The sequence below is a fragment of the Erinaceus europaeus genome, chromosome 14, assembly GCF_950295315.1.
Source record: "Erinaceus europaeus chromosome 14, mEriEur2.1, whole genome shotgun sequence".
NCBI classification, from domain to species: domain Eukaryota; kingdom Metazoa; phylum Chordata; class Mammalia; order Eulipotyphla; family Erinaceidae; genus Erinaceus; species Erinaceus europaeus.
Window position 1 is genome coordinate 44,786,943 of NC_080175.1, and position 23,140 is coordinate 44,810,082.

The 23,140-nt window shown below is 51.2% G+C and overlaps 3 protein-coding genes and 1 long non-coding RNA gene across 7 annotated transcripts; 2 read left to right on the top strand and 2 right to left on the bottom strand.

Moving 5' to 3' along the window:
• Positions 1-7,543: 7,543 nt before the first annotated feature.
• LOC132532661 (uncharacterized) lies at positions 7,544-8,619 on the bottom strand. The gene is made up of 2 exons (XR_009544567.1): positions 8,492-8,619; positions 7,544-8,443 (listed from the first exon to the last, which is right to left on the bottom strand). It is a non-coding gene; the product is annotated as an uncharacterized LOC132532661 (long non-coding RNA).
• A 187-nt stretch (positions 8,620-8,806) lies between these two features.
• On the top strand, positions 8,807-10,353 carry LOC103114734 (carbonyl reductase [NADPH] 2-like). Its single transcript, XM_007524464.1, has 8 exons — positions 8,807-8,858; positions 9,034-9,131; positions 9,217-9,371; positions 9,454-9,496; positions 9,580-9,679; positions 9,796-9,860; positions 10,022-10,139; positions 10,247-10,353. The coding sequence occupies exons 1-8, from the start codon at positions 8,807-8,809 to the stop codon at positions 10,351-10,353; spliced, it is 738 nt and encodes a 245-aa protein (XP_007524526.1).
• Positions 10,354-13,260: 2,907 nt separating this feature from the next.
• On the top strand, positions 13,261-15,028 carry DCXR (dicarbonyl and L-xylulose reductase). 2 transcript variants are annotated; one of them, XM_007524465.3, is made up of 8 exons: positions 13,262-13,419; positions 13,491-13,588; positions 13,906-14,060; positions 14,149-14,191; positions 14,284-14,383; positions 14,476-14,540; positions 14,631-14,748; positions 14,839-15,028. In XM_007524465.3, exons 1-8 carry the CDS (start codon positions 13,368-13,370, stop codon positions 14,940-14,942), a joined length of 735 nt encoding a protein of 244 aa, XP_007524527.1. In that variant the 5' UTR covers positions 13,262-13,367; the 3' UTR covers positions 14,943-15,028. The 2 variants fall into 2 exon arrangements, with proteins under 2 accessions (XP_060027712.1, XP_007524527.1); XM_060171729.1 differs by lacking the exon at positions 13,906-14,060 and having other exon boundaries at positions 13,261-13,419; positions 14,129-14,191.
• A 5,840-nt stretch (positions 15,029-20,868) lies between these two features.
• On the bottom strand, positions 20,869-22,980 carry RAC3 (Rac family small GTPase 3). 3 transcript variants are annotated; one of them, XM_007524466.3, is made up of 6 exons: positions 22,721-22,980; positions 22,238-22,309; positions 22,044-22,161; positions 21,901-21,963; positions 21,428-21,587; positions 20,869-21,303 (listed from the first exon to the last, which is right to left on the bottom strand). In XM_007524466.3, exons 1-6 carry the CDS (start codon positions 22,753-22,755, stop codon positions 21,173-21,175), a joined length of 579 nt encoding a protein of 192 aa, XP_007524528.1. In that variant the 5' UTR covers positions 22,756-22,980; the 3' UTR covers positions 20,869-21,172. The 3 variants fall into 3 exon arrangements, with proteins under 3 accessions (XP_007524528.1, XP_016044267.1, XP_016044268.1); XM_016188781.2 differs by having other exon boundaries at positions 21,937-21,963; positions 22,721-22,883; XM_016188782.2 differs by having other exon boundaries at positions 21,243-21,303; positions 21,424-21,587; positions 22,721-22,885.
• Positions 22,981-23,140: the final 160 nt, after the last annotated feature.

The following is a 23,140-nucleotide window of genomic DNA, read 5'->3' on the forward strand; positions in this document are numbered from 1 at the left end:
TGCCTCTCTGTCCACAAGCCACGCATGTTTGCATTCACCAGTGATTTGGTGGGTTCCTGAAGTCATTCTGTTCCTGTCTTGTTGTGGTCCCAGGTGGTCTCCTTTGGTATTCCTAGTTGACCCGGGAGAAGAGAGGAGAGAAACACAGCTCCTCGCCAAGAGAGTTTTGAGCGACCCTCTCTCTCTTCAGGAAAAGGGTCAATCAACCCTCCAATGTGCAGAAGTTTGTCCCATACTCTCACACTGAGTGCAGGTGGAGGCACAGAGGTGTGCATGTGCCTGATGTCTACTATAATTGCACTTAAGTATTTGAAGAGCTTCTTTCCTTGGGACTCTGACTTACTCTGGCAGTTTTCCAGGACTGTATAGATTGGTCAATCCCAATGGCAAAAAAGTTTGCTTGTTTGTTTCCATCTTCATTCTCATGACTGTTAAAAAATAAAAGCCCAATCAACCAGTTAATTGTGTTATTGGAATTTGAAGTCCCATCTGCTGTTGTGAAATTTCCCACCTACTATCGGGAGCAGACTAATAAAAGGTTGACCTATTAAAACTTTTCCTCCCACAGATTCTGTAAATTAGTGAACTGTTAAAATCCCTGCTGAAGTCTATTATAAAACAAGGCAGGGTATTGTCATTACCCAGAGGATAAAATCTCTTTTACCCTTTCAGATGAGATTAAGAGTATTTTAAATTCATTTCCTCATTCCTCTCACTAAGGAAGCTAGATATTTATTTTTTTAAAGATTTATTTATTTATTTATGAGAAACATAGGAGGAGAGAGTAGAGCCAGACATCACTCTGGTACATGTGTTGCCAGGGATTGAACTTGGGACCTTATGCTTGAGAGTCCGATGCTTTATTCACTGCACCACCTCCCAGACCACAGGAAGCTAGATATTTAAATTCTTCTTCATTCCTGCAGAAATACTATAGTCCCATTGAGTGTCCACCTCAGAAATGGGCTCTCTCCTTGAAGGATGATTAGTAGTATCTACTTTAAACTGTTCTAATGGTGCTGCTATAGCCTCTGCTATAATCCTGTTCTTTACTTTCTTTCTTTTTTTTTTTTTTTTTGATAAAGAGAGAGACAGAAGGACAACACCAGAGCACTGCACAGTTCTGGCTTATTGTGGTGAGGGGGATTGAACCTGGAAATTTGGAGCATCAGGCATGAGAGCCTCTTTGCATAACCATTATGCTATCTACCCCCACCCAATCCTGTTCTTTGTTCTTTTTTTTAATAATATTTATTTATTTTCTGTTTCGTTTCCTTTGTTGTTTTATTGTTGTAGTTATTGTTGTTGTTGGTGATGTCATCGTTGTTGGATAGGACAGAGAGAAATGGAGAGAGGAGGGGAAGAAAGAGAGGGGGAGAGAAAGATAGACACCTGCAGACCTGCTTCACTGCCTGTAAAATGACTCCCCTGCAGGTGGGGAACCGGGGGCTCAAACTGGGATCCTTATGCAGGTCCTTGCACTTTGTGCGGCATGTGCTTAACCCACTACACTACCGCCTGACTCTCCTAATCCTGTTCTTTCTATAGGCATACAACAGGTAGCTAGAACTATTTGAGCATCCCTCCAAGAAAGGTCATATGCTAAGGTCAGAGCCGGAAGCCATCCGTAAACCAATCAGGATTATCTGGATAATTACCCACTTTATCTACACATTTCAATATCAGCTCAAGAAAAAGGTACCTAGACCTTAATAGTATCTTCTGGGTCTGCTACTTCTCCAAGGAATATCATAAGAATTACCACTACAAGTGTGGTTAAGACTAAAAATTGAATCCTTAAAGGCAGAATCATCAGTCAGGGCTGCAGACAAAGCAGACGCTGGTGTGGAAGTGGGTGCCTCCAACAGAGTAACTGCTAGAGCAGCTAGAGATGTAGATGGCTCCACTACAGGGACTACAGGGAGAACAGGTGTAGCCAGATCCATAGAAGCAGTGACAAGTGTGGTCAGTCCCACTGAAGTAACAGCTGGTGCAGTCATGCAAAGGCTACTTGCCCAAACAGCTAAATATGGAGGAGGAACTCTAATTTCAGACAGAACAGGATAGTCTAAAATGCCTAAAGACTGTGTGTTTGGGAGTTGGGCGGTAGCACTGCGGGTTAAGCGCACATGGTGCTTAGCAAGGACCAGCGGAGGGATTCGGTTCGAGCCCCTGGCTCCCTACCTTCAAGGTATTCTCTTCACAAGCGGTGAAGCAGGTCTTCAGGTGTCTATATTTCTCTCCCCCTCTCTGTCTTCCCCTCCTCTCTCCATTTCTCTCTGTTCTATCCAACAACAATGACATCAGTAACAACAACAATAATAACTACAACAATAAAAAACAAGAGAAACAAAAGGGAAAATAAATATTTAAAAAAATTTTTTTAAAAGACTGTGTGTTTAATTTAAAATCTGGGAAACTCTGAGTGGAACAAAGTAATTCAAAGAACATTCCTAACTTAAATTCATCCTTCTTTTTCTCCCTCACTGGAAAAAAACAAACCCAGTTGAATAAGTACAGGCTACTATGTAGGGCCTGTAAAATATTAAGAGAAGGAGGGGCCGGCAGTGGGGCATGCAGTTAAGTGCACATATCACCATGCACAAAGACCCAGGTTCAAGCTCCTGCTCACCACCTGTAAGGGGAACAATTCACAAGCAGTGAAGGAAGCAGTTCTGTCTGTGTTTGTCTCTCTCCTTCTCTATCTCCCTTTTTTTTTTTTTAGATTTTTTAAAATTTATTTTCCCTATTGTTGTAGTTATTATTGTTGTTGTTATTTATGATGTCGTTGTAAGATAGGACAGAGAGAAGTAGAGAGAGGAGGGGAAGACAGAGGGGGAGAGAAAGATAGACACCTGCAGACCTGCTTCACTGCCTGTGAAGCGACTCCCCTGCAGGTGGGGAGCCAAATTCTTATGCCTGTTCTTGCACTTGACGCCACGTGCACTTAACCCGCTGTGCTACCACCTGACTCCACTCTATCTCCTTTTATTTTTATTATTATTTATTTATTTATTTATTCCTTTTCGTTGCCCTTGTTGTTTTTACTGTTTTAATCATTATTATTATTGATGTCATCGTTGTTGTTGGATAGGACAGAGAGAAATGGAGAGAGGAGGGGAAGACAGAGAGGGGGAGAGAAAGATAGACACCTGCAGACCTGCTTCACCGCCTGTGAAGCGACTCCCCTGCAGGTGGGGAGCCAGGGGCTCGAACAGGGATCCTTATGCCGGTCCTTGTGCTTTGCGCCACATGCACTCGACCCGCTGTGCTATCGACCAACTCCTTCTATCTCCCTTTAATGGTCCCTTCGTGGTCACCAAATACATTGTGGGGAGACTGTCCATGGTCCAAGGATATTCCTGGTACCACCTGTCCACTCCCAGGAGGATTCAGTCACAGTGCTGTCTTGAAAAAAATTATAAACGACTCCTTGATTAGGTATGCGAATTTCTTATTTTTTTATTATAAGGATTAAATATGAGCAGAAGTGACATGAAAGTACAGAGATAGCTCATAAGGACAGAACCCCCAGAAGGGCCACGGACAGAAAAAAGCCAGGGGCCCTGACCATGCGCCTTTTTAAAACTCTTGACCTTTGCCCCATCTGGGGCTAGCTTCTCAGTGATTCAGTGAGATAACCTGTCTTCACAGCCTTCCACGTGGAACTACTTTCCAAAGATTCCCTTAAAATATACGAGGTGTCCAGATGCTAAGATGATGCCAACTGGACTTCCCTGGGCAGACAACCCCATCAATGTATCCTGGAGCTCCACTTCCCCAGGGCCCCACCCCACTAGAGAAAGAGAGAGACAGGCTGGGAGTTTGGATCTACCTGTCAATGCCCATGTTCAGCAGGGAAGCAATTACAGAAGCCAGACCATCCACCTTCTGCACCCCATAATGACCCTGGGTCCATACTCCAAGAGGGATAAATAATAGAAAAGCATGGGTTAAGCGCTCGTGGCACCAAGCACAAAGATCCTCAGAAGGATACAGGTTTGAGCCCCCAGCTCCCCACCTGTAAGGGAGTCGCTTCATAGGCGGAGAAGCAGGTCTGCAGGTGTCTTTCTCTCCCCCTCTCTGTCTTCCCCTCCTCTCTCCATTTCTCTCTGTCCTATCTAACAAAATCAATAACAACAACAATTAAAAACAACAGGGCAACAAAAGGGAAAATAAAAAAATATTTTAAAAAACAATAAGAAAGCTATTGGGGGAGGGGAGGGGGTGCAGAGTTCTGGTGGTGGGAATTGTGTGGAGGTACCCCTCTTATCCTATGGTTTTTGCCAGTGTTTCCTTTTTATAAACAAAAAAAAATTTTTTTTAATGTACAAGGTGCTGGGGCTGGAAGATGCATGTTACAATGTGCAAGGACTCTAATTTGAGCCCCCATTCACAAAGGTGGATGCTTCATGAGCTGTGAAGCGGGTTTGCAAGTGCCTCTTTCCCTCCCCCTCTCAATTTCTTTTTTTTTAATATTTTATTTTATTTATTTATTCCCTTTTGTTGCCCTTGTTGTTTTATTGTTGTAGTTATTATTGTTGTTGTCGTCGTTGTTGGATAGGACAGAGAGAAATGGAGAGAGGAGGGGAAGACAGACAGGGGGAGAGAAAGATAGACACCTGCAGACCTGCTTCACCGCCTGTGAAGCGACTCCCCTGCAGGTGGGGAGCCGGGGTTCGAACAGGAACCCTTATGCCGGTCCTTGTGCTTTGCGCCACCTGCGCTTAACCCGCTGCACTACAGCCCGACTCCCCTTCCCCCTCTCAATTTCTATCTGTCCTATCAAATCAAATAGAGAAAAGGAAATAGAAAGAATAGAGGAGTAAAAAATAAAGGAAAGGAAGTCAGGCGGTAGTGCAGCAGGTTAAGCGCACATGGCGGAACGCAAGGACAGGCTTAAGGATTCCATTAGAGCCTCCTGTTCCCCACCTACAGGGGGGTCGCTTCACAAGCGGTGAAGCAGGTTTGCAGGTGTCTATCTTTCTCTCCTCCCTCTCTGTCTCCCCTCCTCTCTCAATTTCTCTCTGTTCTATCCAACAACAACAACAGAAATGGCAACAATAACAAGAGCAACAAAAATGGGAAAAAATGGTCTCCAGGAACAGTGGATTTGTGGTGCAGGCACTAAGCGCCAGTGATAACCCTGGAGGCAAAATAAATAAATAAATAAATTTTAAAAAAGAATAAAGGAAGGAAGAAATGGCTGTCCTGAGCAATGGATCCACCCAGTGCAGGCACTGAGCCCCAGAGATAACCCTGGCAGCAAAAAGCAAACAAAAAACTACAGGTGCTGACCTCCCTGGGCAGAGGACCTCACAGATGTGTCCCAGAACCCCGCCTCTCCAGAGCTCTACCCTACTAGGGAAAGATAGAAACAGGCTGGGGGTATGTATGGATCAACCTGCCAAAACACATGTCCAGCAGAGATACAGTTACACAAGTTAGAACACACACCTTCTACACCCCAAAAAATAACTTTGATCCATACTCCCAAAGGGGTGAAGAATAAGGGAAGACCAAAGGGCTCTGAACTCTGATTCCACAAGGACCTGAAGCATTTGTTACCAGGAAGATTGTTTTTCTTTTTTTCTTTTTCTTTCTCTTTTTTCTTTCTCTTTTATTCTTTCTCTTTTTTTTCTTTCTCTTTTTTTCTTTTTCTTTTTTTCTTTCTCTTTTTTTCTTTTGCCTCCAAGATTATCACTGGGGCTCGGCACCTGCACTACCAATCCACTGCTCCTGGAGGACATCTTTTCCCCCCATTGTTGTTGTTGCTGTTACTGTTGCTGTTGCTGCTGCTATTGTTGTTGTTGTTGTTGTTGTTGGATAGGCCAGAGAGAAATTGAGAGAGGAGGGGAAGACAGAGAGGGAAAGAAAGACAGATACCTGCAGACCTGCTTCACCGCTTGTGAAGGGACACCCCAGCAGGTGGGTGGTCTGGGAGGTGGCGCAGTGGATAAAGTATTGGACTCTCAAGCATGAGGTCTTGATTCCAGGCAATTCCCAGAAGCACATGTACCAGAGTGATGTCTGGTTCTTTCTCTCTTCCCTCCTATCTTTCTCCTAAATAAATAAATAAATTCTGGGAGTCGGGCCATAGTGCAGCAGGTTAAGCGCACATGGCGCTAAGCGCAAGGACCGGCATAAGGATCCTGGTTCGAGCTCCCGGCTCTCCACCTGCAGGGGAGTCGCTTCACAAGCGGTGAAGCAGGTCTGCAGGTGTCTGTCTTTCTCTCCCCCTCTCTGTCTTCCCCTCCTCTCTCTGTTTCTCTCGGTCCTATCCAACAACAACGACATTAACAACAACAATAATAACTACAACAAGGGAATAAGTAAATAAATAATTTTTTAAAATAAAAATAAATAAATAAATTCTTTTAAAAAAACAAACAAACAAAAAAAACCCAGGATCCTTGTGCTTCCAACTATGTGTGCTTAACCTGGTGCGCTACTGCCAGGCCCCTGAAGCTTTTTTTTTCTATTTTTAATATTTATTTACTTTCCCTTTTGTTGTCCTTGTTGTTTTATTGTTGTAGTTATTATTGTTGTTGTTATTGATGACATCGTTGTTGGATAGGACAGAGAGAAATGGACAGAGAGGAGGGGAAGACAGAGAGGGGGAAAGATAGACACCTGCAGACCTGCTTCACCATCTTGAAGCAATTCCCCTGCAGGTGGGGAGCCAGTCCTTCCGCTTGCGCCACCTGCGCTTAACCCGCTGTATTATCACCTGACTCCCTTTTTAAATTTTTTTAATCTTTATTTGTTTATTGGATACAGACAGTCATAAAATGAAAGGGAAGGGGTCATAGAGAGGGAGAGAGACAGAGAGACACTCGTAGACCTGCTTCACCACTCGTGAAGCCTCCCCCCTGCAAGTGGGGACAGGGGTGGGGTGGGGTGGGGGCGTTGAACCTGGGTCCTTATGCACTGTAACATATGCGTTTGACCAGGTGCGCCACCACTCGGCCCCTGAAGCTCGTTTTTCTTTTTCTTTCTTTCTTTCTTTTTTTTCAAGATTTTATTTATTTATGAGAAAGATAGGAGGAGAGAGAAATAACCAAACATCACTCTGGCACATGTGCTGCCAGGGATCAAACTCAGGACCTCATGCTTGAGAGTCCAAAGCTTTACCATTGCGCCACCTCCCGGACCACGAAGCTTGTTTTTCTACCATCATAGAAAGGGAAGTAAATCTGGAAAACACCAGAGGAAGCCAGCACTGTTTCTCTTATCTGAGAGAGAAAAAGAAAAAAAGGTATGTAGGCATGACTTAGAAAGGAAGTGAAGGGGGACTGTCAGAAAGACAAAGATGAGTATAGGACCTACTGGGGCCACAGCAGGAGTGTGGGGAAGGGGCACTGAGAGGCACTGGGGCTCCCTATACTGAGGGCCACCTGGAGCTCCCTTGCCGGGCTAGTGTGGGGGTGCCTCTTCCTGGGTGCCTACTCTCTGGGTTGGAGAGAACTCAACTAGAGCCAGCCTGGGCTGCTACTCACTCAGTGACGCGAGGGAGATGACTCAGGAACCAAACACATGGCAAGACAATGCAATATTCTTTATTGATCAGAAAGCCTAGGCTTTTAAAAGGCTAGACCTGGACATGGCAAGTCGGAAACAGAAATGGCTAGGAAAGGGTGGAGAACGGCAAAAGGGGGCTGGGAAGGCAGAAACTTCCTTAGCAACTGTTGTGAGGGTTTTAACTGGTAGGATTAATATTACCCTGCAGGCAGGGAGGGTCTTGAGGGTAGAAAGAAGATAGATCAAAAGAATGGAATGGGTGGGGATCTTTCAGGCAAAACAATGATTATGTAGATGGTCCATAGTATCAGGAATGTAGGGTGCTTTGTGAGGCTCCTCACAATTTCCCTCACAATTTCACACTCCCTCCAGACTTATCCCAGCAAAGAGGACTTGTCTCACTTCCTTTAGATCCCCCCCAAAGAGTCAGTCCACTGTTAAGGTCCCTGAGGAAGGAGAATGTATCACCTCAGAGGTGAGGAGGATGACCCCTGGGTGGGAAGGGGGGCATGAGAATCCAAAGGTGCAGATGAAGAAGACTCTGAGGGCCACAGTAGCCCCAACACTGATTGGACTGAGTGAGGTCTGCTCTGCAGGAATGGGGCCCAGTCTTGGCTACTACCTGGAGGTGCCAGTGTAGGTCTTACAGGAGCCCTTCTGGGTTGTCTGTCCCCAGTCAGCTGGAGGAAGAGGGTACCAACTGGCTGCTGCCAGATCAGGGAACAACAACTGTTGCCACAAATGCCTACCCATCCCCCCTTCCCAGGGAACTCACCCAGAGAGAGCATGGACACCCCCAAATCAGGGGCAATTAACATTCCCCTGCCGGGGAAAAAAAAAAACCTGCCAAGGGGTAACCTTTCAATCCAGATAAAAAAGAAACAAAAAGCCACAAACTCCCCAGCCACCCCTATCCCACCACCTGCTGCCAATTTAGTGGCAAACTCCCTAGCCACCCCTATCCCACCACCCGCTGCCAATTTGTACATGCTGTGTGCACACGCTCTCATGTGACTTTCTTTCCAACCTTGGGTTGGGGGATGCTTTATCTGACACCACTGTCTCACACCCATCCAGGGGAGGGGAGTGGCTTCAGGGAGTGGAGTCCAAGAACAAAGGACACAGAAGCTGCACCCTGTGGCAGGAGGGGCATGCCCACACCTGGCAAGAAATGCCCCCAACAAAGAACCACTCAGCCCTATTCACATTCCAGCCTGCCCCCACCAACGGCTAGGCACCTATAAAGCCCAGGCCTAGCCTGGATAACCAGCTCCCAGTAAGCACCATGCAGCTGAACTTCAATGGGTTGCGAGCCCTGGTGACAGGTGCAGGGAAAGGTAGGCTTGAGGGTCAGGGGGCCCCTTGTGCCTGGCTGCTCCCCACCTCCTAGAGGCCAAGGTAGGCATTTGGTCTATCCAGGCTGCCCAGAGAGGCAGTGTTGAGACTACAGCTGTACAGGTGGGGCTCAGGGTACAGGCTTGTGGGGCCACTGCCCTTTTGTGTGTCCCACAGGGATCGGACGGGACACAGTAAAGGCACTCTGCAAATCTGGAGCCAGGGTGGTGGCCGTGAGCCGGACCAATGAAGACCTGGTCAGCCTTTCCAAGGAGGTGAGGCCCAGATCTATACCCCACAACTTGAGGGGTGCCAGGGACCTTCTGGGACCAACCATCACTGTCCACCATGCCTCCACAGTGCCCAGGGCTGGAGCCCATGTGCGTGGACCTGGGTGACTGGGAGGCCACAGAGCAGGCACTGGGTAGCGTGGGCCCTGTGGACCTGCTGGTGAACAATGCAGCTGTGGCGCTGCAGCAGCCCTTCCTGGAGATCAGCAAGGAGGTCTTTGACAGGTGGGGCACAGGAGGATAGGGAAGGGCTGCCCCAGGACATGGGAAGGTGCCGGCCATCTGACCATCCACTCCCTACCTCCAGGTCATTCAATGTGAACCTGCGTTCTGTGCTTCAAGTGTCCCAGGTGAGCTGGGGAACACGTGGCTCAGAGCAGACGGCACAGGTGACATTGCAGGGTGTCAAGCTGCTCCTTTTCTTGGCTTCCAGATTGTGGCACGGGGCATGATCAGCCAAGGGGTACCTGGCTCCATTGTCAACATCTCCAGCATAGCTGGCCTTGTCTCCTTACCTCATCTGGCTGTCTACTGTGAGTACCACTGTCTGACTCCCAATCTATGTGGGCTGCCGTGGGCCACAGGAGTGGAACTCAATTAAAGAGGAGTGACTCCCTGAGGGGTCCTCATGGCTGTGCTCCCACCCTAGGCTCCACCAAGGGTGCAATGACCATGCTGACCAAAGTCATGGCCCTGGAATTGGGGCCACACAAGGTAAGAATGGGACATGGTGTGGGTACTGAGGTGGGGGTCTGGGGGACAGGAATGTGGCCCCCACAAGGCTCTCAGGGTTTGGCCACACACGGCGAACTCAGCCAGCAGAAGACAGAAGATGCTAGTGCGGAGGCTGAGGCTGTCTCGACCCATTGCCCCAGATCCGGGTCAACTCTGTGAACCCCACGTTGGTGCTGACGGCCATGGGCCAGAGTGTTTTTGAGAACCCCGAAATAGCCCAGAGGATGAAGGAACGACACCCACAGCAGAAGTTAGCAGGTCAGCGGGGGGGGGGGGGGGGGGGGTGCGGAGGAGTGTAGGGGGTCAGGAGAGGCAGGAAGAGCCACGCTAACACCACCCCCCCTCCATACCTCCCCCACCTGCAGCGGAGGTGCAGGACGTGGTCAACAGCATCCTCTTCCTGCTCAGCGACTGCAGCGCCAGCACCACCGGCTCGTCCATCCTGGTGGACTGCGGGTACTTGGTCTCTTAGTGCCAGGCGCCTGGTGCCACTGGAAGCTAGAGGCTGGCTAGCCACCAAGTGAGGCTCCTCCTCGTGGGCACTGCCGCCCCTGGCCCCGCCCAGCATCCTGTTTAGCCCAAGCCGCGCTCCCCTTCAGTTTCACTTCAGATCCCTCCCAGGCTTACCTCCTGGTCCCCCGCTGCCAAGGCTCCGCCCACCAACCAACCCGGCTCACCAAGTCCATCAAATGACTGGGGCCTTCCCACCATCAGGCCCGCCCTTTTCTGCACCCCCCCCCACACACACACACACTCCAGCCGGGCCTTGCTGGGATCCACCTACCTAAATAAAGAGAGCCCTATTCTTGGGCCAATACATGAGAATTCTGGATAGGCAGTCCCATTGCTGTGGAAGGGACCGTCAGAGACTGGGGAATGAGGTGGGGGACGCACACCTTTCAACACTGTGAAGTGAGGGGCCTAGGTACAAAGGTAGGCAGCATTCCACTGCTGACTCTGCCTATGGAGGAGGGCTGCAACTCCTCCACGAAGAAGAGGTTCCTGGGCTCCTAGACCTGCCCTGCAACACCCCACACAAACACCAGCCTGGGCTAGAGGGAAGAGGGCACCCACCTTCACCCCCCTGTAGCGATGGCCCTACCCTTCAGCCCAGCTTCCCCACTCTGATCTATGGCGAGGAGAGGTCAGCAGGCACCAGGGCTGGACTAATCTAATTCATTCAACTCCAGAGAATCCACCTCCACCCCCTACCGGCCCCAGGGAACACCGCTCCCACAAGACCACATAGGAGAGAGCAGCCCAACCTGGGCAGGGCCCACACCCACTACTCTATCTACTGCCTCTGGCAGAACAGCCCTAGCTGGGGCATATTGGTGGGGTGTCCAGGGGTCAGCTGGCTGAGCTGGTGCCCTGTCCAACCCTGAGCCAGGAGGCAGAGTGACATGCGCTTGGGCAGGGGCCACCTGAGCAGTGGTACCACAGTGCTGAGAGATCTCAGGGTTCAGTTGGGGGTGGACAATGCCCAGGGAACTTCCTCCTCCCCAGCAAGCAGACTTAGTTTGGATCAGTCCAGCCAGCACACTGAGGAGCCAAGGGCACTCAGGGTTTGGACAGCATCCTGGGGACAAGGTAGAGCCACCAAGGAGAAATCTAAGCCTCTGGCCTTGCAGGAAGAATAAGCTGAGGCAGTCCTTACTTAGCCTTGAGGAGCAGAGGGCAGGGTTTGCCCAGTGGCCAGAGGCTGATGGGTTGCCATGCCACAGTTCAGGCCCAGTGGGGAGGACCCTGTGCCAGTACTCCATGCCCCTTGCACAGCTGCCCCTCTCCACTGCCCTGGGCCACCTTCTGCTCCTGATCACCTCTTTGGGCTTATAGTCCCAGGAGCAGGAGCGCTCTGTTTCCAGACCTTGTCTCCCAGTGACCCCATTCCTACCACCGGATCTTATTCTAGATATTGTCACCACTGCGAGCTAACTTTTTCCCTCTTATATAACAGAGAAAGAGAGACAGAGATTGAAAGGAGAGGGCTCACCCCATAGCACTGAGACTTCCTCTGGTGCCATAGGACTTCCTTCCATATGGTGTTGGGTCAGAGCAGATGGCAAAGCAGGCAGCCTCCCAGGTGAGATACCTCACCACCCTGTATCATAATTTAAAGTGCTGGGAGTTTCATGTGGTCTGACCTTGGAGCTCAGCTCTTGGAGACTAAAGTGGATTCTTCAGGTAGATTTGATTAGCCAGCTGCCCTGTGGGTGCTACTGGTTATTCCCAGGTACCTATTCCCATGCCTGGGTGTGCAATTTGTGATCCTGTTTGTCTAAAGTCTCAGGAGAAAATGAGAGGCTACACTGAGTTCTCCATTTCCTAGGCAGCTTACTTTCCTTCCTGGTTATTAACTACCACGTCTGAGTTGGTTTTCCTGTTCTTGTAAGAAATAATCTTGGTAACAAAATAAATACATAAATAGAATAAAAAATACTGGCTGGGCTTGCTAAAGTGCCTTCAGCCCTGGTGGATAATTCCTACTTTACACTTTAAAATCCCCAACCCAGTGGCCCTTGAGGTGGTGTAGTGCATAAATTGTTGGACTCTCAGCCATAAGGTCCCCACTTTGATCCCTGACATCATATGTACCAGTGATACTTTGGTAGCGTCTCTCATAGATCTTTAAAGAAATACAGTTATGATCTAGTAGCCCTAAACATGGCACTGTCCATATAGCGATGGACCATTGGACTTGTGACCATGAGTTTCCTCAGTTCCATCCCCAGCATCACTTTGCAGAGTAATATTCTGGTTCTTTCTCTTCTTTTTATTTTTAGACAGACAGGGAGGGAGAGAAAGAGTCCATAGCACCGAAGCTTTCATATATATATATATATGTGTGTGTGTGTGTGTGTATACATATATATATTTATAATTTATTTATGATAGGCAGAGAGAGAAAGAACCAGACATCACTCTGGTATATGTGCTGCCAGGGATTGAACTCAGGACCTCATGCTTGTCAGTCCAATGCTTTATCCACTGCGCCACCTCCTGGACCACAGAAGCTTTCTTCATTGTGGTGGGCGGCTGGTCTAGAACCTGAGGGGCGCACATGCCAAAACAGCACACTGTCCACGTGAGCTACTTCGCTAGTCCTCTCCGTCTCTTTCTCTCTCTCTCAATAAAAACTGAATCAACCTTTGAAAAACTAACCGACCGGTGACAGCGCCCACTGAATTCGCCCAAGCTCTTCGGCTCCACGCCCTGCTGAACCCCGCCCCCAAGACTCGCCTGCTCCCGCACCCACTCTCACAAACTCAGCCGGCTCCACGCCCCGCCTCAGTCCCGCGAACTCCGCTCTCCACTTGACCACGCCCCGTCTCTCCGCAGACCCCGCTCCCACTCGGCCTAACGATTGGTTTCGTTTTCGCCCCGCCCCTTCCGTAACACGCCCTCTCCGTGTCCCGCCCCCTGCCCTCTGGACACTTCGCCTCAGTCTCAGTGCAACCAGCGCGGTGAGCGCTGCTGTGCGCCATCATGGAGCAGGGCATCGCGGGCCGCCGGGCGCTCGTCACTGGGGCAGGCAAAGGTAGGCCGGCGGGCGGGGTGGTGGGGGTCCGGGAGCGCGCCAGCGCCCGCACTGACCCATGCGTCCCGCAGGCATCGGACGCCGCACGGTCCAGGCTCTGCACGAGGCGGGGGCGCGGGTGGTGGCCGTCAGCCGGTCCCGAGCCGACCTGGACAGCCTGGCCCGCGAGGTAGGTGCCGCCCCGTCTCAGCTCAGGGGTGGGGGCTGCAGGCGCTGGGGCTCCCTAGGACCTTCGGCCTCTCTCCCGCTCCCTTGGCGGGGGAAGTACTGCGATGCCCCAGTGCTTGGAAGCTGCCAGGAGGTCTGCCTTTCTGGGCAGGCCTGGGGCCAGGGAGGAAGCCGCTAGCCAGAGGCGGGGCCAGGCTGCTGCCCTATGCCCTGCGGTGGCCCCCTGGCCCTGAGCCCTCCCCTTTGTGGCTGGAAGACCACCTTCAACACTCGGTGGCGGAAGCCCACTGTCCTTGGTGGCTGAGCCTCCCCCCACAGTGCCCAGGGATAGAGCCCGTGTGCGTGGACCTGGGTGACTGGGAGGCCACAGAGCAGGCGCTGGCCAGCATGGGCCCCGTGGACCTGCTGGTGAACAACGCGGCCGTGGCGCTGCTGCAGCCCTTCCTAGAGATCACCAAGGAGGCGTGTGACAAGTGAGTGGGAGGTGGAGGGGCTAGGGGCACAGGCAGTCCCCTGCAGGGCACCCCCAGCTTCGGACCAGCTCTGCCCCTCCACCTCCAGGTCCTTTGCCGTGAACCTTCGAGCTGTGATCCAGGTGTCTCAGGTGAGCAGTGCTGCCAGCCAGGCGGAACCCGGGTCCAAGGAACAGGACTGTACTGGGCCCTCTTCCCACTCATAATCCCTTTGTGATTCCAGATGGTGGCCCGGGGCTTGAAAGCTCGGGGCACCCCAGGGTCCATAGTAAATGTCTCCAGCCAGGCATCTCAGCGTGCACTGACTAACCACAGTGTCTACTGTGAGTGCGCTCCCCCCCCCCCCATGCCCTGCTCCCAGCCTGTACCCCAACCTGCATCTAGCTCAGGCTTCATGCACTGTGCTTCCTCACAGGCTCCTCCAAGGGCGCCCTAGACATGCTGACCAAGGTGATGGCTTTGGAGCTGGGGCCACACAAGGTGAGTCTGGTGGGGTGCCTCCCACCACCTGGCCCCTTGCCCAGACATCCCCACCCCTCCCCCCACTGACCCCTGTCTGTACTGGCCCAGATTCGAGTGAATGCAGTGAACCCCACAGTGGTCATGACACCCATGGGCCAGGCCAACTGGAGCGACCCTCAGAAGGCCAAGGCCATGCTGGACCGTATCCCACTTGGCAGGTTTGCTGGTGAGTTGGCAGGAGGGCTGTGTGGGAGGAGGGGTGGAAAAGCATGGCAGGCAGCCTCCTGCCCCTGTGCCCTGCCTATCCTGTTCATAGAGATGGACAATGTGGTGGATGCCATCCTCTTCCTGCTGAGTGACCGGAGCAGCATGACCACGGGCTGCACTCTGCCAGTGGATGGGGGTTTCCTGGCCACCTGAGTTCCTACCTCCCCCACTCAGCCAAGCCCAGTACTAAGCCCCTCCACCCCATCCCCAATCCCTCAATAAATGGCTTTTCTGTTTGACCACTGTCACACTAACTCCAAGGCCACAGCTAAGAATAGACCAGGGGACTGAATGTGGGGCTGAGCTCTGGGTGACTTGTCCCTGCCTTATGCTCCAGTCTGAGCTCTTTAGACCTAGTTAACCCTTGCCCCAGCAAGGGAGGTTTAGGGTCTTCCACAAGGCCAGCTTCTAAGGAAGGATGGCCTCCAGCCCTGTCCACAGGAATCTGGGGCAGAAACAGCAGTATTCTGAATAGCCAGCTCTTAGTACAATTCTGATCTGAAGGGCAGCCCATAGTTCTTTTTCTTATTATTTAATTAATTTATTTATTATTGGATAGAGACAGAAATTGAGAGGGCAAAGGGAGGTAGAGAGGGAAAGAGACAGAGACACCTGCACCCCTGCTTAACCACTTGTGAAACTTTCCCCCTACAGGTGGGGACCAGAGGCTTGAACCCAGGGCCTTGCACACAGATGTGCCACTGCCTGGCCCCTCAACCCACAGTTCTTGAACTTCATATAGCAAAAGTGCAGTGCCAGGTGTGTGTTGGAACCTCAGAGAGTTGTTCATGATCTAAGAGTTTTTTTTTTTTTTTTTTTTTTGAGTCAAGGTAGTTTTCAAATTCCTAGAAGTTTCTTTGGTCCTTCAAATGATTTCAAAATGTGCCAAAACCAAATGCATTGCTTCTTTTTCTTTCATCTGCAATCTTCCACCGCTTGCCTGAGAACAGACGGTTGATGGTAAATACATTGGCTGTAGAGGTGCCAGTTTCCTAGTGTAAGTTCTCACACCCCAGCAGATCTTAAGCTAGGATGATGTCCTGAGCATGGACTTGAGAAGAGCAATCCTAAGCCCAGAACATAAGGTAATAGTAGTACATCTGCAAATATTGAAGTCAAGGGCTGGGAAGACAGCATGATGGTTATGCAAAAGATTTTCAGGCCTGAGTCTCCAAGGCCCCAGGTTCAGTCCCAAGCACCACCATAAGCCGCACTGAGCAGTGCTCTGGAAGGAATAAAATAATAATAATCAAGTTTTGAGGACTTGTTAATATTGCGCTTATTTTAACATGGCCTTAATTCCTTTACTATCCTTTAAAAAGAAATGATTTATTATTTTGAAAGAAAAAACTAGAGCATCACTCTGGTACATGTGATGTCAGGAATCAAACTTAAGACTTCTTTTTTTTTTTAATATTTATTTATTTATTTCCTTTTGTTGCCCTTGTTATTTTATTGTTGTTCTTGATGTCGTCGTTGTTGGACAGGACAGAGAGAAATGGAGAGAGAAGGGAAAGACAGGGAGGGGGAGAGAAAGATAGACACCTGCAAACCTGTTTCACCGCCTGTGAAGGGACCCCCCTGCAAGTGGGGAGCTGGGGGCTCGAACCAGGATCCTTATGCCGGTCCCTGCGCTTTGCGCCACCTGCACTTAATCCACTGCACTACCACCTGACTCCCAAACTTAAGACTTCTTTTTGGGAGGTTGGGCAGTTGTGCACCGGTTAAGTGCACATAGTACAAAGTACAAGGCTCCCAGTTTGAGGCCTAATTCTCCATCTGCAGGGGGCTCACTTCACAAGCCATGAAGCAGGTCTGCTGGTGTCTCTCTGTCTCTCTTCCTCTCTATCCCCCCCCTCCCCTCCTATTTCTCTCCGTCCTAGCTAATAAAAGTGGGAAAGAAAAAAAACGAGCCCCTGGCTCTCCACCTGCTTGGGGGTTGCTTCTCAAGTGGTGAATCAGGTCTACAGGTGTCTATCTCTCACTTCTGTCTTCCCCTCTTCTCTCGATTTCTCTCTGTCCTATCCAACATCAGCAGCAGTAATGACAACAATAACAAGGGCAACAAAAAGAAAAAATAGTGGCTGCCAGGAGCAGTGGATTCATAGTGCCAGCACTTCTTCTTCTAGCGTTTGCCCTTCTTCCGTAGCCAGTCAACAGCGTCAGGTTGAGCCTGCCAGCACTGAGCCCCAGCAATAACCCTGGAAGCAGAAAAAAGTGTGTGTGTGTACCTTGAGGGTTTTTGTTTTTTACTTTTTTATTTATTATTGGGTAGAGACAGATAAATTGGGAGGGGAGAGGAGGTAGAGAAGGAAAGAGACACCAGCAACCCTGCTCCACCACTCATGAAGCCTCTGCAGGTGAGAACCTGGGGCTGAACACACTGAAATGTGTGTGCTTCACCAGATGTGCCACTGCCTGGCCCCATCTTGTTTTTTTGTTAAAGAGTTACGCGCACACACGCACCAGAAGAAAGAGAAACACCCCCAAGCCCTCATTCTTATCTACAGGGGGAGCTTCACAAGCAGTGAAGCAATGCTGCATGTGTCTCTCTTCTCTCCATCACTACCTCCTTCCCTCTCAGTGTCTCTCTGCCCTATCAAATAAGATAAATAATGGGGGGGGGGAAGCAAGAGATTTATACAATCTCAAGAGAAACCAGAATATCCAGACTGCCTTTGGGTAGAGATCCCACAGCACCATGACACCACTCACTGAGCTCCTCCAGTATGTCCATGATGCTCCCATGTGGTGCTGTGCTTTGAACCCAGGGCTCTGAACATACACACCAGGGTGTGCACTCTATTGGGTGAGCTATCTCCTAGCTTCACTTTTTTTTCTGCCACTGGGATTTTTTTTTTAATTTCTTTATTGGGGAATTAATGTTTTAGATTCAACAGTAAATATAATAGTTTGTACATGCATAACATTCCCCAGTTTCCCATAAAACAGTACAACCCCCACTAGGTCCTCTGTCATCCTTCTTGGATCTGTATTCTCCCCACCCACCCACCCCAGAGTCTTTTACTTTGGTGTGATATACCAATTCCATTTCAGGTTCTACTTGTGTTTTCTTTTCTGATCTTGTTTTTCAACTTCTGCCTGAGAGTGAGATCATCCCATATTCATCCTTCCGTTTCTGACTTATTTCACTCAACATGAATTTTTCAAGGTCCATCCAAGATCGGCTGAAAATGGTGGTCACCATTTTTTATAGCTGAATAGTATTCCATTGTATATATACCACAACTTGCTCAGCTACTCATCTGTTGTTGGACACCTGGGTTGCTTCCAGGTTTTGGCTATTACAAATTGTGCTGCCAAGAACATATGTGTACACAGATCTTTTTGGATGGATGTGTTGGGTTCCTTAGGATATATCCCCAGTAGGGGAATTGCAGGGTCATAGGGTAGGTCCATTTCTAGCCTTCTGAGAGTTCTCCAGACTGTTCTCCACAGAGGTTGGACCAATTGACATTCCCACCAGCAGTGTAGGAGGGTTCCTTTGACCTCACACCCTCCCCAGCATTTGCTGCTGTTACCTTTTCTGATGTATGACTTTCTCACAGGAGTGAAGTGTGGTATCTCATTGTTGTCTTTATTTGCATTTCTCTGTCAATCAGAGACTTGGAGCATTTTTTCATGTGTTTCTCGGCCTTTTGGATCTCTTCTGTGGTGACTATTCTGTCCATGTCCTCCCCCCACTTTTGGATGGGGTTATTTGTTGTCTTGTTGTTGAGTTTGGCAAGCTCTTTATATATGTTGGTTATTAAACTCTTGTCTGATGTATGGCATGTAAAGATCTCCTATTCTGTGAGGGGTCTCTTGGTTTGGGTAGTGGTTTCTTTTGCTGTGCAGAAGCTTTTTAATTTGATGTAGTCCCATAGGTTTATACTTGCCTTAGTCTTCTTTGTAATTGGATTCATTTCATTGAAGATGTCTTTAAAATGTATACGGAAAAGAGTTCTGCCAGTATTTTCCTCTAAGTATCTGATAGTTTGTGGTCTAACATCCAAGTCCTTGATCCACTTGGACTTTACTTTTGTATTTGGTGAAATATAGTGGTTCAGTTTCATTCTTCTGCATGTTTCAACCCATTGTTTCCAACACCATTTGTTGAAGAGACTTTGGTTCCCCCATTGAATAGTCTGGGCCCCTTTGTCAGAGATTAGATGTCCATAGGTGTGGGGGCTGCCACTGGGATTTTACTAGGGCTTCACTCTTGGACAATTCCACTGATCCACCTGACCCCACCCCACCCCTTACAATCACAGATAGAGAAAACAGGAGAGAGACAGACACCATAGCACTGTTCCCTCACTAGTGACACTTCTTGTATATGTTGCTCCCATGTGGTGACTGGGGGCTTGAACTTGGGGCTGCAAGCAAGTGCTTTAGCAAGTGAGCCATCATTAGCACTGTTTTAACACAAGGATATTGATGTAATTATATTTTTTATAAACATGGAGAGAGAAAACAGAGCATCACTCTGGCACATGCAGTACTGGATGATTGAACTCAGGGCCTCATGATTGACAGTCTAATGCCTTATCCACTGTGCCACCTTCTGGGATACACATTTATATAACTTAACAGTGGCTGTCTGACAGCTGGCTAGGACATTCTTTTATTATTATTATTAATTAAAAAGGTAGGAGGAGAGAGAGAAAGAACCAGACTTTACTCTGGTACATGTGCTGCTGGGGACCAAATTCAGGACCTCATGCTTGGCAATCTAATGCTTTATCCACTACACCACCTCCCGGACCATGGCCAGGACGTTCTCCAGCATGCAGCAGCACAGCTAGCTCTTTAGAAACAGAATAAGCCCTCTCCTGTGGCTTCTGGTCAGGTGTCTGCCTGGAGGAACCCTTGGGGTGAAGGCTGAGACCCTGGACCATGCCTCCAGGGGTCTCCCAGGCTGAGCTCCCAAACCCAGTTTCTGACCAGCTGTGCCAGACTGCCCTTGACTGTCCCTGTTCTCTGTGTGCTGGGCTCATCCTGCCCTCCATGGGCCACTCCACCAGGATGTGTTTGGCCAGTGCCCCCAGTCCTGATGGTGGGGGTAGCTTGGGGCAAGGCTGCTGTCCTGGCTCTCTCCACATAAGTGTAAACTTTTTCTTTCTTACCCATCCACCATTCCTGTTGGCTTTTTTTTTTTTTTCCCCATTCAGTAGGACAGAGAGACATTGTGAGCAGAAGGAGAGATAGAGAGGGTCCAGGCAATGGTACACCTGGTTAAGCACACACATCAGTGTGCAAGAACCTGGATTAACCTTTAAGGGGAAAACTTCATGCATGGTGAAGTAGGTCTGCAGATGTCTCTGTCTCACCCCCTCTATATCCCCTCACCTCTCTACCAATAATAAATAAAAGATACGAAAAGTTAAAAAAAAAAGAGGGAGACACCTGCAGACCTGCTTCACCACTTGTGAAGCATCCTAGCTACAGGTGGGAAGCAGGAACTCGAGCCCAGGTCTTTACACAGATCCTTGTGCTTAGTATTATGTGCAATTAACAAAGTATGCCACCTCCCACCCCCCCTCCCTTTTTTAGTCTTTACCAGATCTGATCAGATCTGGCTTATGGCTTTGCCAGGGATTGAACCTGAGCCCTCAGAGCTTTAGGCATGACAGTCTCCTTTCCATAATCATTGTTTTTGTCTCCTAGCCCTCTTTCTCAAGATTTATTTATTAGAGAGTGTGTGTGTGTGTGTGTTAGGGAAAATAAGAGCATCACTCTGCTGTATGTGATACAAAGGATCAAACTCAGGACCTCATGCTTGAGAGTCCAATGCTTTATCCATGGTGCCACCTCCTGCCCCCCCAAGTATAATCTGTACCCCACAACTTGTAACAACTGCCTAAGTGAAGCCCTCCTCCTCTGTGTATCCTCCTCCAGCTTCTATCCATGGAAAAGCTCAATGCATTTGTTCCTATTTAATCTGGTGTGCTGAGGGCTCAGCAAGCTGCTTCTCCCTCCTCAGGTCCAGCTCAAGCTTTGCACCCAGGGATGGACTGATGGGAGGGGGCAAAAGTGCCCCCTGGTGGAGCGTCAGGAAGTGAGACAAACAGGCCACTGAGGTGGAGACAATTTATTGTATAAAACAAAAAGGGGCCAAGCCCAACAGTGGCTTGGCCAGAACCCCCACCCTCCCCATAACGGAAGCCCAGCCTGGGGCCACCCCATGTTGCCCCTGCAGCCAAACCTCCCCAGGAGACCCTGCTCCCTCCCAGGACCAGGGGAGGCTGGTCTGAGCCCCAGAGGTGCAGGCCCAGTGAACAGGGCCCCTTGGCCACACCACCCCTCCTCCCCTTCCCACCCACAACACTCCCCGCAGGCTCGGGGACACCAGCGACTCAGCAGATAGGGGGCGCCTTCCTCTAGAAGACTGTGCACTTCTTGCCTGGCTTCTTCACAGGCGGTGGGCAGAGCACTGCTCGGATGGCCTCGTCAAACACAGTCTTCAGGCCCCGCTGAGTCAGGGCTGAGCACTCCAGGTACTTGACGGAGCCTGGGAGCAGCAAGGGGGGCATGGGGACACGGGGACAGTGACAGGGAGGACAAGGGGGTATGGGGCAGTGCAGCATCATGCCCAGAGCACCTCCTTCCACCAAGGCCTGGCTGAGGCTACTCACCAATCTCCCGGGCCATAGCCAGGCCCTGGGGGTAGGTAATGGGGGCCAGCTTCTTGTCCCGGAGCCGCTCAATGGTGTCCTTGTCATCCCGGAGGTCCAGCTTCGTGCCCACCAGGAGGATGGGTGTGTGGGGGCAGTGATGCCGTACCTCTGGGTACCACTGTGGAGACAGCTGACTCCTCAGGGCTGGTGGCCCTGTGAGCGTTTCTCCCTGGCCCAGGGGACACGTGGACCTGGGGATCCCTTCCTTCTGGTCTCAGGTCTGAACTCAGCCCTTTCTGTTTCTTGGGTGAAGTGATAAGACTCATTGAGACCCCACACACACACACACCAGGGCCCCCACCTCCTTCCGAAGAGCCGGTCCATCCCCCCCCCATGGGCATCTCTTCTTGTTTTCCTGGGGACAGTTGACCTGGGTAAGGCCCCTCGCCCAGCCATGCCCTGCCCCCAGGAACACCCCAGCCAAACCCTACCTTGGCTCTCACATTCTCAAAGGAAGCAGGGCTCACCAGTGAGAAGCAGATGAGAAAGACGTCCTGGGGAGAATAGGAGGGCGTGGTCAAGAGGACACCACCCCAAGCCCTCCCCCCCCACCAGCCACCTGGCTGTCACCTACCGTCTGGGGGTAGGAGAGTGGCCGCAGCCGGTCATAGTCCTCCTGCCCCGCCGTGTCCCACAGCCCCAGGTTGACCGGCTTCCCGTCCACCATAACGTTGGCAGAATAGTTGTCAAAACTGCGGCAGAAGCGGGGGTCAGTGGTCCCCCCCCCAGCGCTCTGTCTGCCGAGCCCCGCCCGCCGCCCTCACTCACACGGTGGGGATGTACTCCCCCGGGAAGGCGTTGGTCGTGTAGCTGATGAGCAAGCAGGTCTTTCCCACGGCGCTGCAGACAGACGGACAGTGTGGACAGACCGACTGCGGGCCCACGTGGCTCCGGTCCGCCTCTCTGCCGAGCCCAGGAGGGCGGCCCCTCCCACCGAGCCGCGGCTGAGTGGCTCCTCCGCAGCCACCCTAGGCTGGAGCCGGGGGGCCGGGGCTAGGTGGCAGGGTTCGCCAAGAGCAGTGTCCTGGCTGCGGGTTCACCCCAAGTGACAGGTCTGGCCCCACCCACTGGGAAGCCGGGCGGGCAGGGACCCGGCAGCATCAGGTGTGCGGGGCTGGGGAGGCACCCCTCGGCCAGCCCGGACCCCACCCCGCCAGTCCCGGGCGCACGCGGCGCGGGAGAGGACGTCTGGGCGCCCCGGCCCCCACCCCGTGCCAGATAGGGTCCCCGGCCCCGCCATCACACACTCACCCGTCGCCGACCACCACGCACTTGATGGCCTGCATGGGCGCGGGCCGGGCGGGCGCGGCCGCCACCGAGCTGCGGAGAAATGCCCGGCGCCGCAGCTGCCGCGGACCCGAGCGCCTAGCCGAGCGGCCGGAGACAGCCGAGCGCCGCCGAGCGCCAGGCGCGGAGACAGCCGAGCGCGGCCGGCGGGGGGACGTACCGGGGGCGCGGGCCAAAGTGGAGGCGGGGCTCCCGAGCAGTGGGCGCGCCCCCGAGGACGCGGAGCCGCGGCCTGGAACCCGGCGGCCTCAGAGGGGTTGGGTGCGCTGAGTGTAGGGGCTCTCCACACCTAGCTTCCCGCCCGAGGGGGCGGGCCAGAGCAGACGGAACAGCCCCGCCCACCTGGCCAGGAGGGGTGCGGTAGCTGAGAGCGAGGGGGCAGGT

Bases quoted from the DNA above. Each gene is read 5' to 3' on its own strand.
- LOC103114734 (XM_007524464.1), top strand. From the start codon at position 8,807: ATGCAGCTGAACTTCAATGGGTTGCGAGCCCTGGTGACAGGTGCAGGG. The intron at 9,497-9,579 runs GTGAGCTGGGGA...CTTGGCTTCCAG, and splicing joins CTGTGCTTCAAGTGTCCCAG to ATTGTGGCACGGGGCATGAT. The intron at 9,861-10,021 runs GTAAGAATGGGA...CCATTGCCCCAG, and splicing joins TGGAATTGGGGCCACACAAG to ATCCGGGTCAACTCTGTGAA.
- DCXR (XM_007524465.3), top strand. From the start codon at position 13,368: ATGGAGCAGGGCATCGCGGGCCGCCGGGCGCTCGTCACTGGGGCAGGC. The intron at 13,420-13,490 runs GTAGGCCGGCGG...TGCGTCCCGCAG, and splicing joins CGTCACTGGGGCAGGCAAAG to GCATCGGACGCCGCACGGTC. The intron at 13,589-13,905 runs GTAGGTGCCGCC...CTCCCCCCACAG, and splicing joins TGGACAGCCTGGCCCGCGAG to TGCCCAGGGATAGAGCCCGT.
- RAC3 (XM_007524466.3), bottom strand. From the start codon at position 22,755: ATGCAGGCCATCAAGTGCGTGGTGGTCGGCGACGG. The intron at 22,310-22,720 runs GTGAGTGTGTGA...GTCTGTCTGCAG, and splicing joins TGCGTGGTGGTCGGCGACGG to CGCCGTGGGAAAGACCTGCT. The intron at 21,304-21,427 runs GTGAGTAGCCTC...TGCTGCTCCCAG, and splicing joins GGCTATGGCCCGGGAGATTG to GCTCCGTCAAGTACCTGGAG.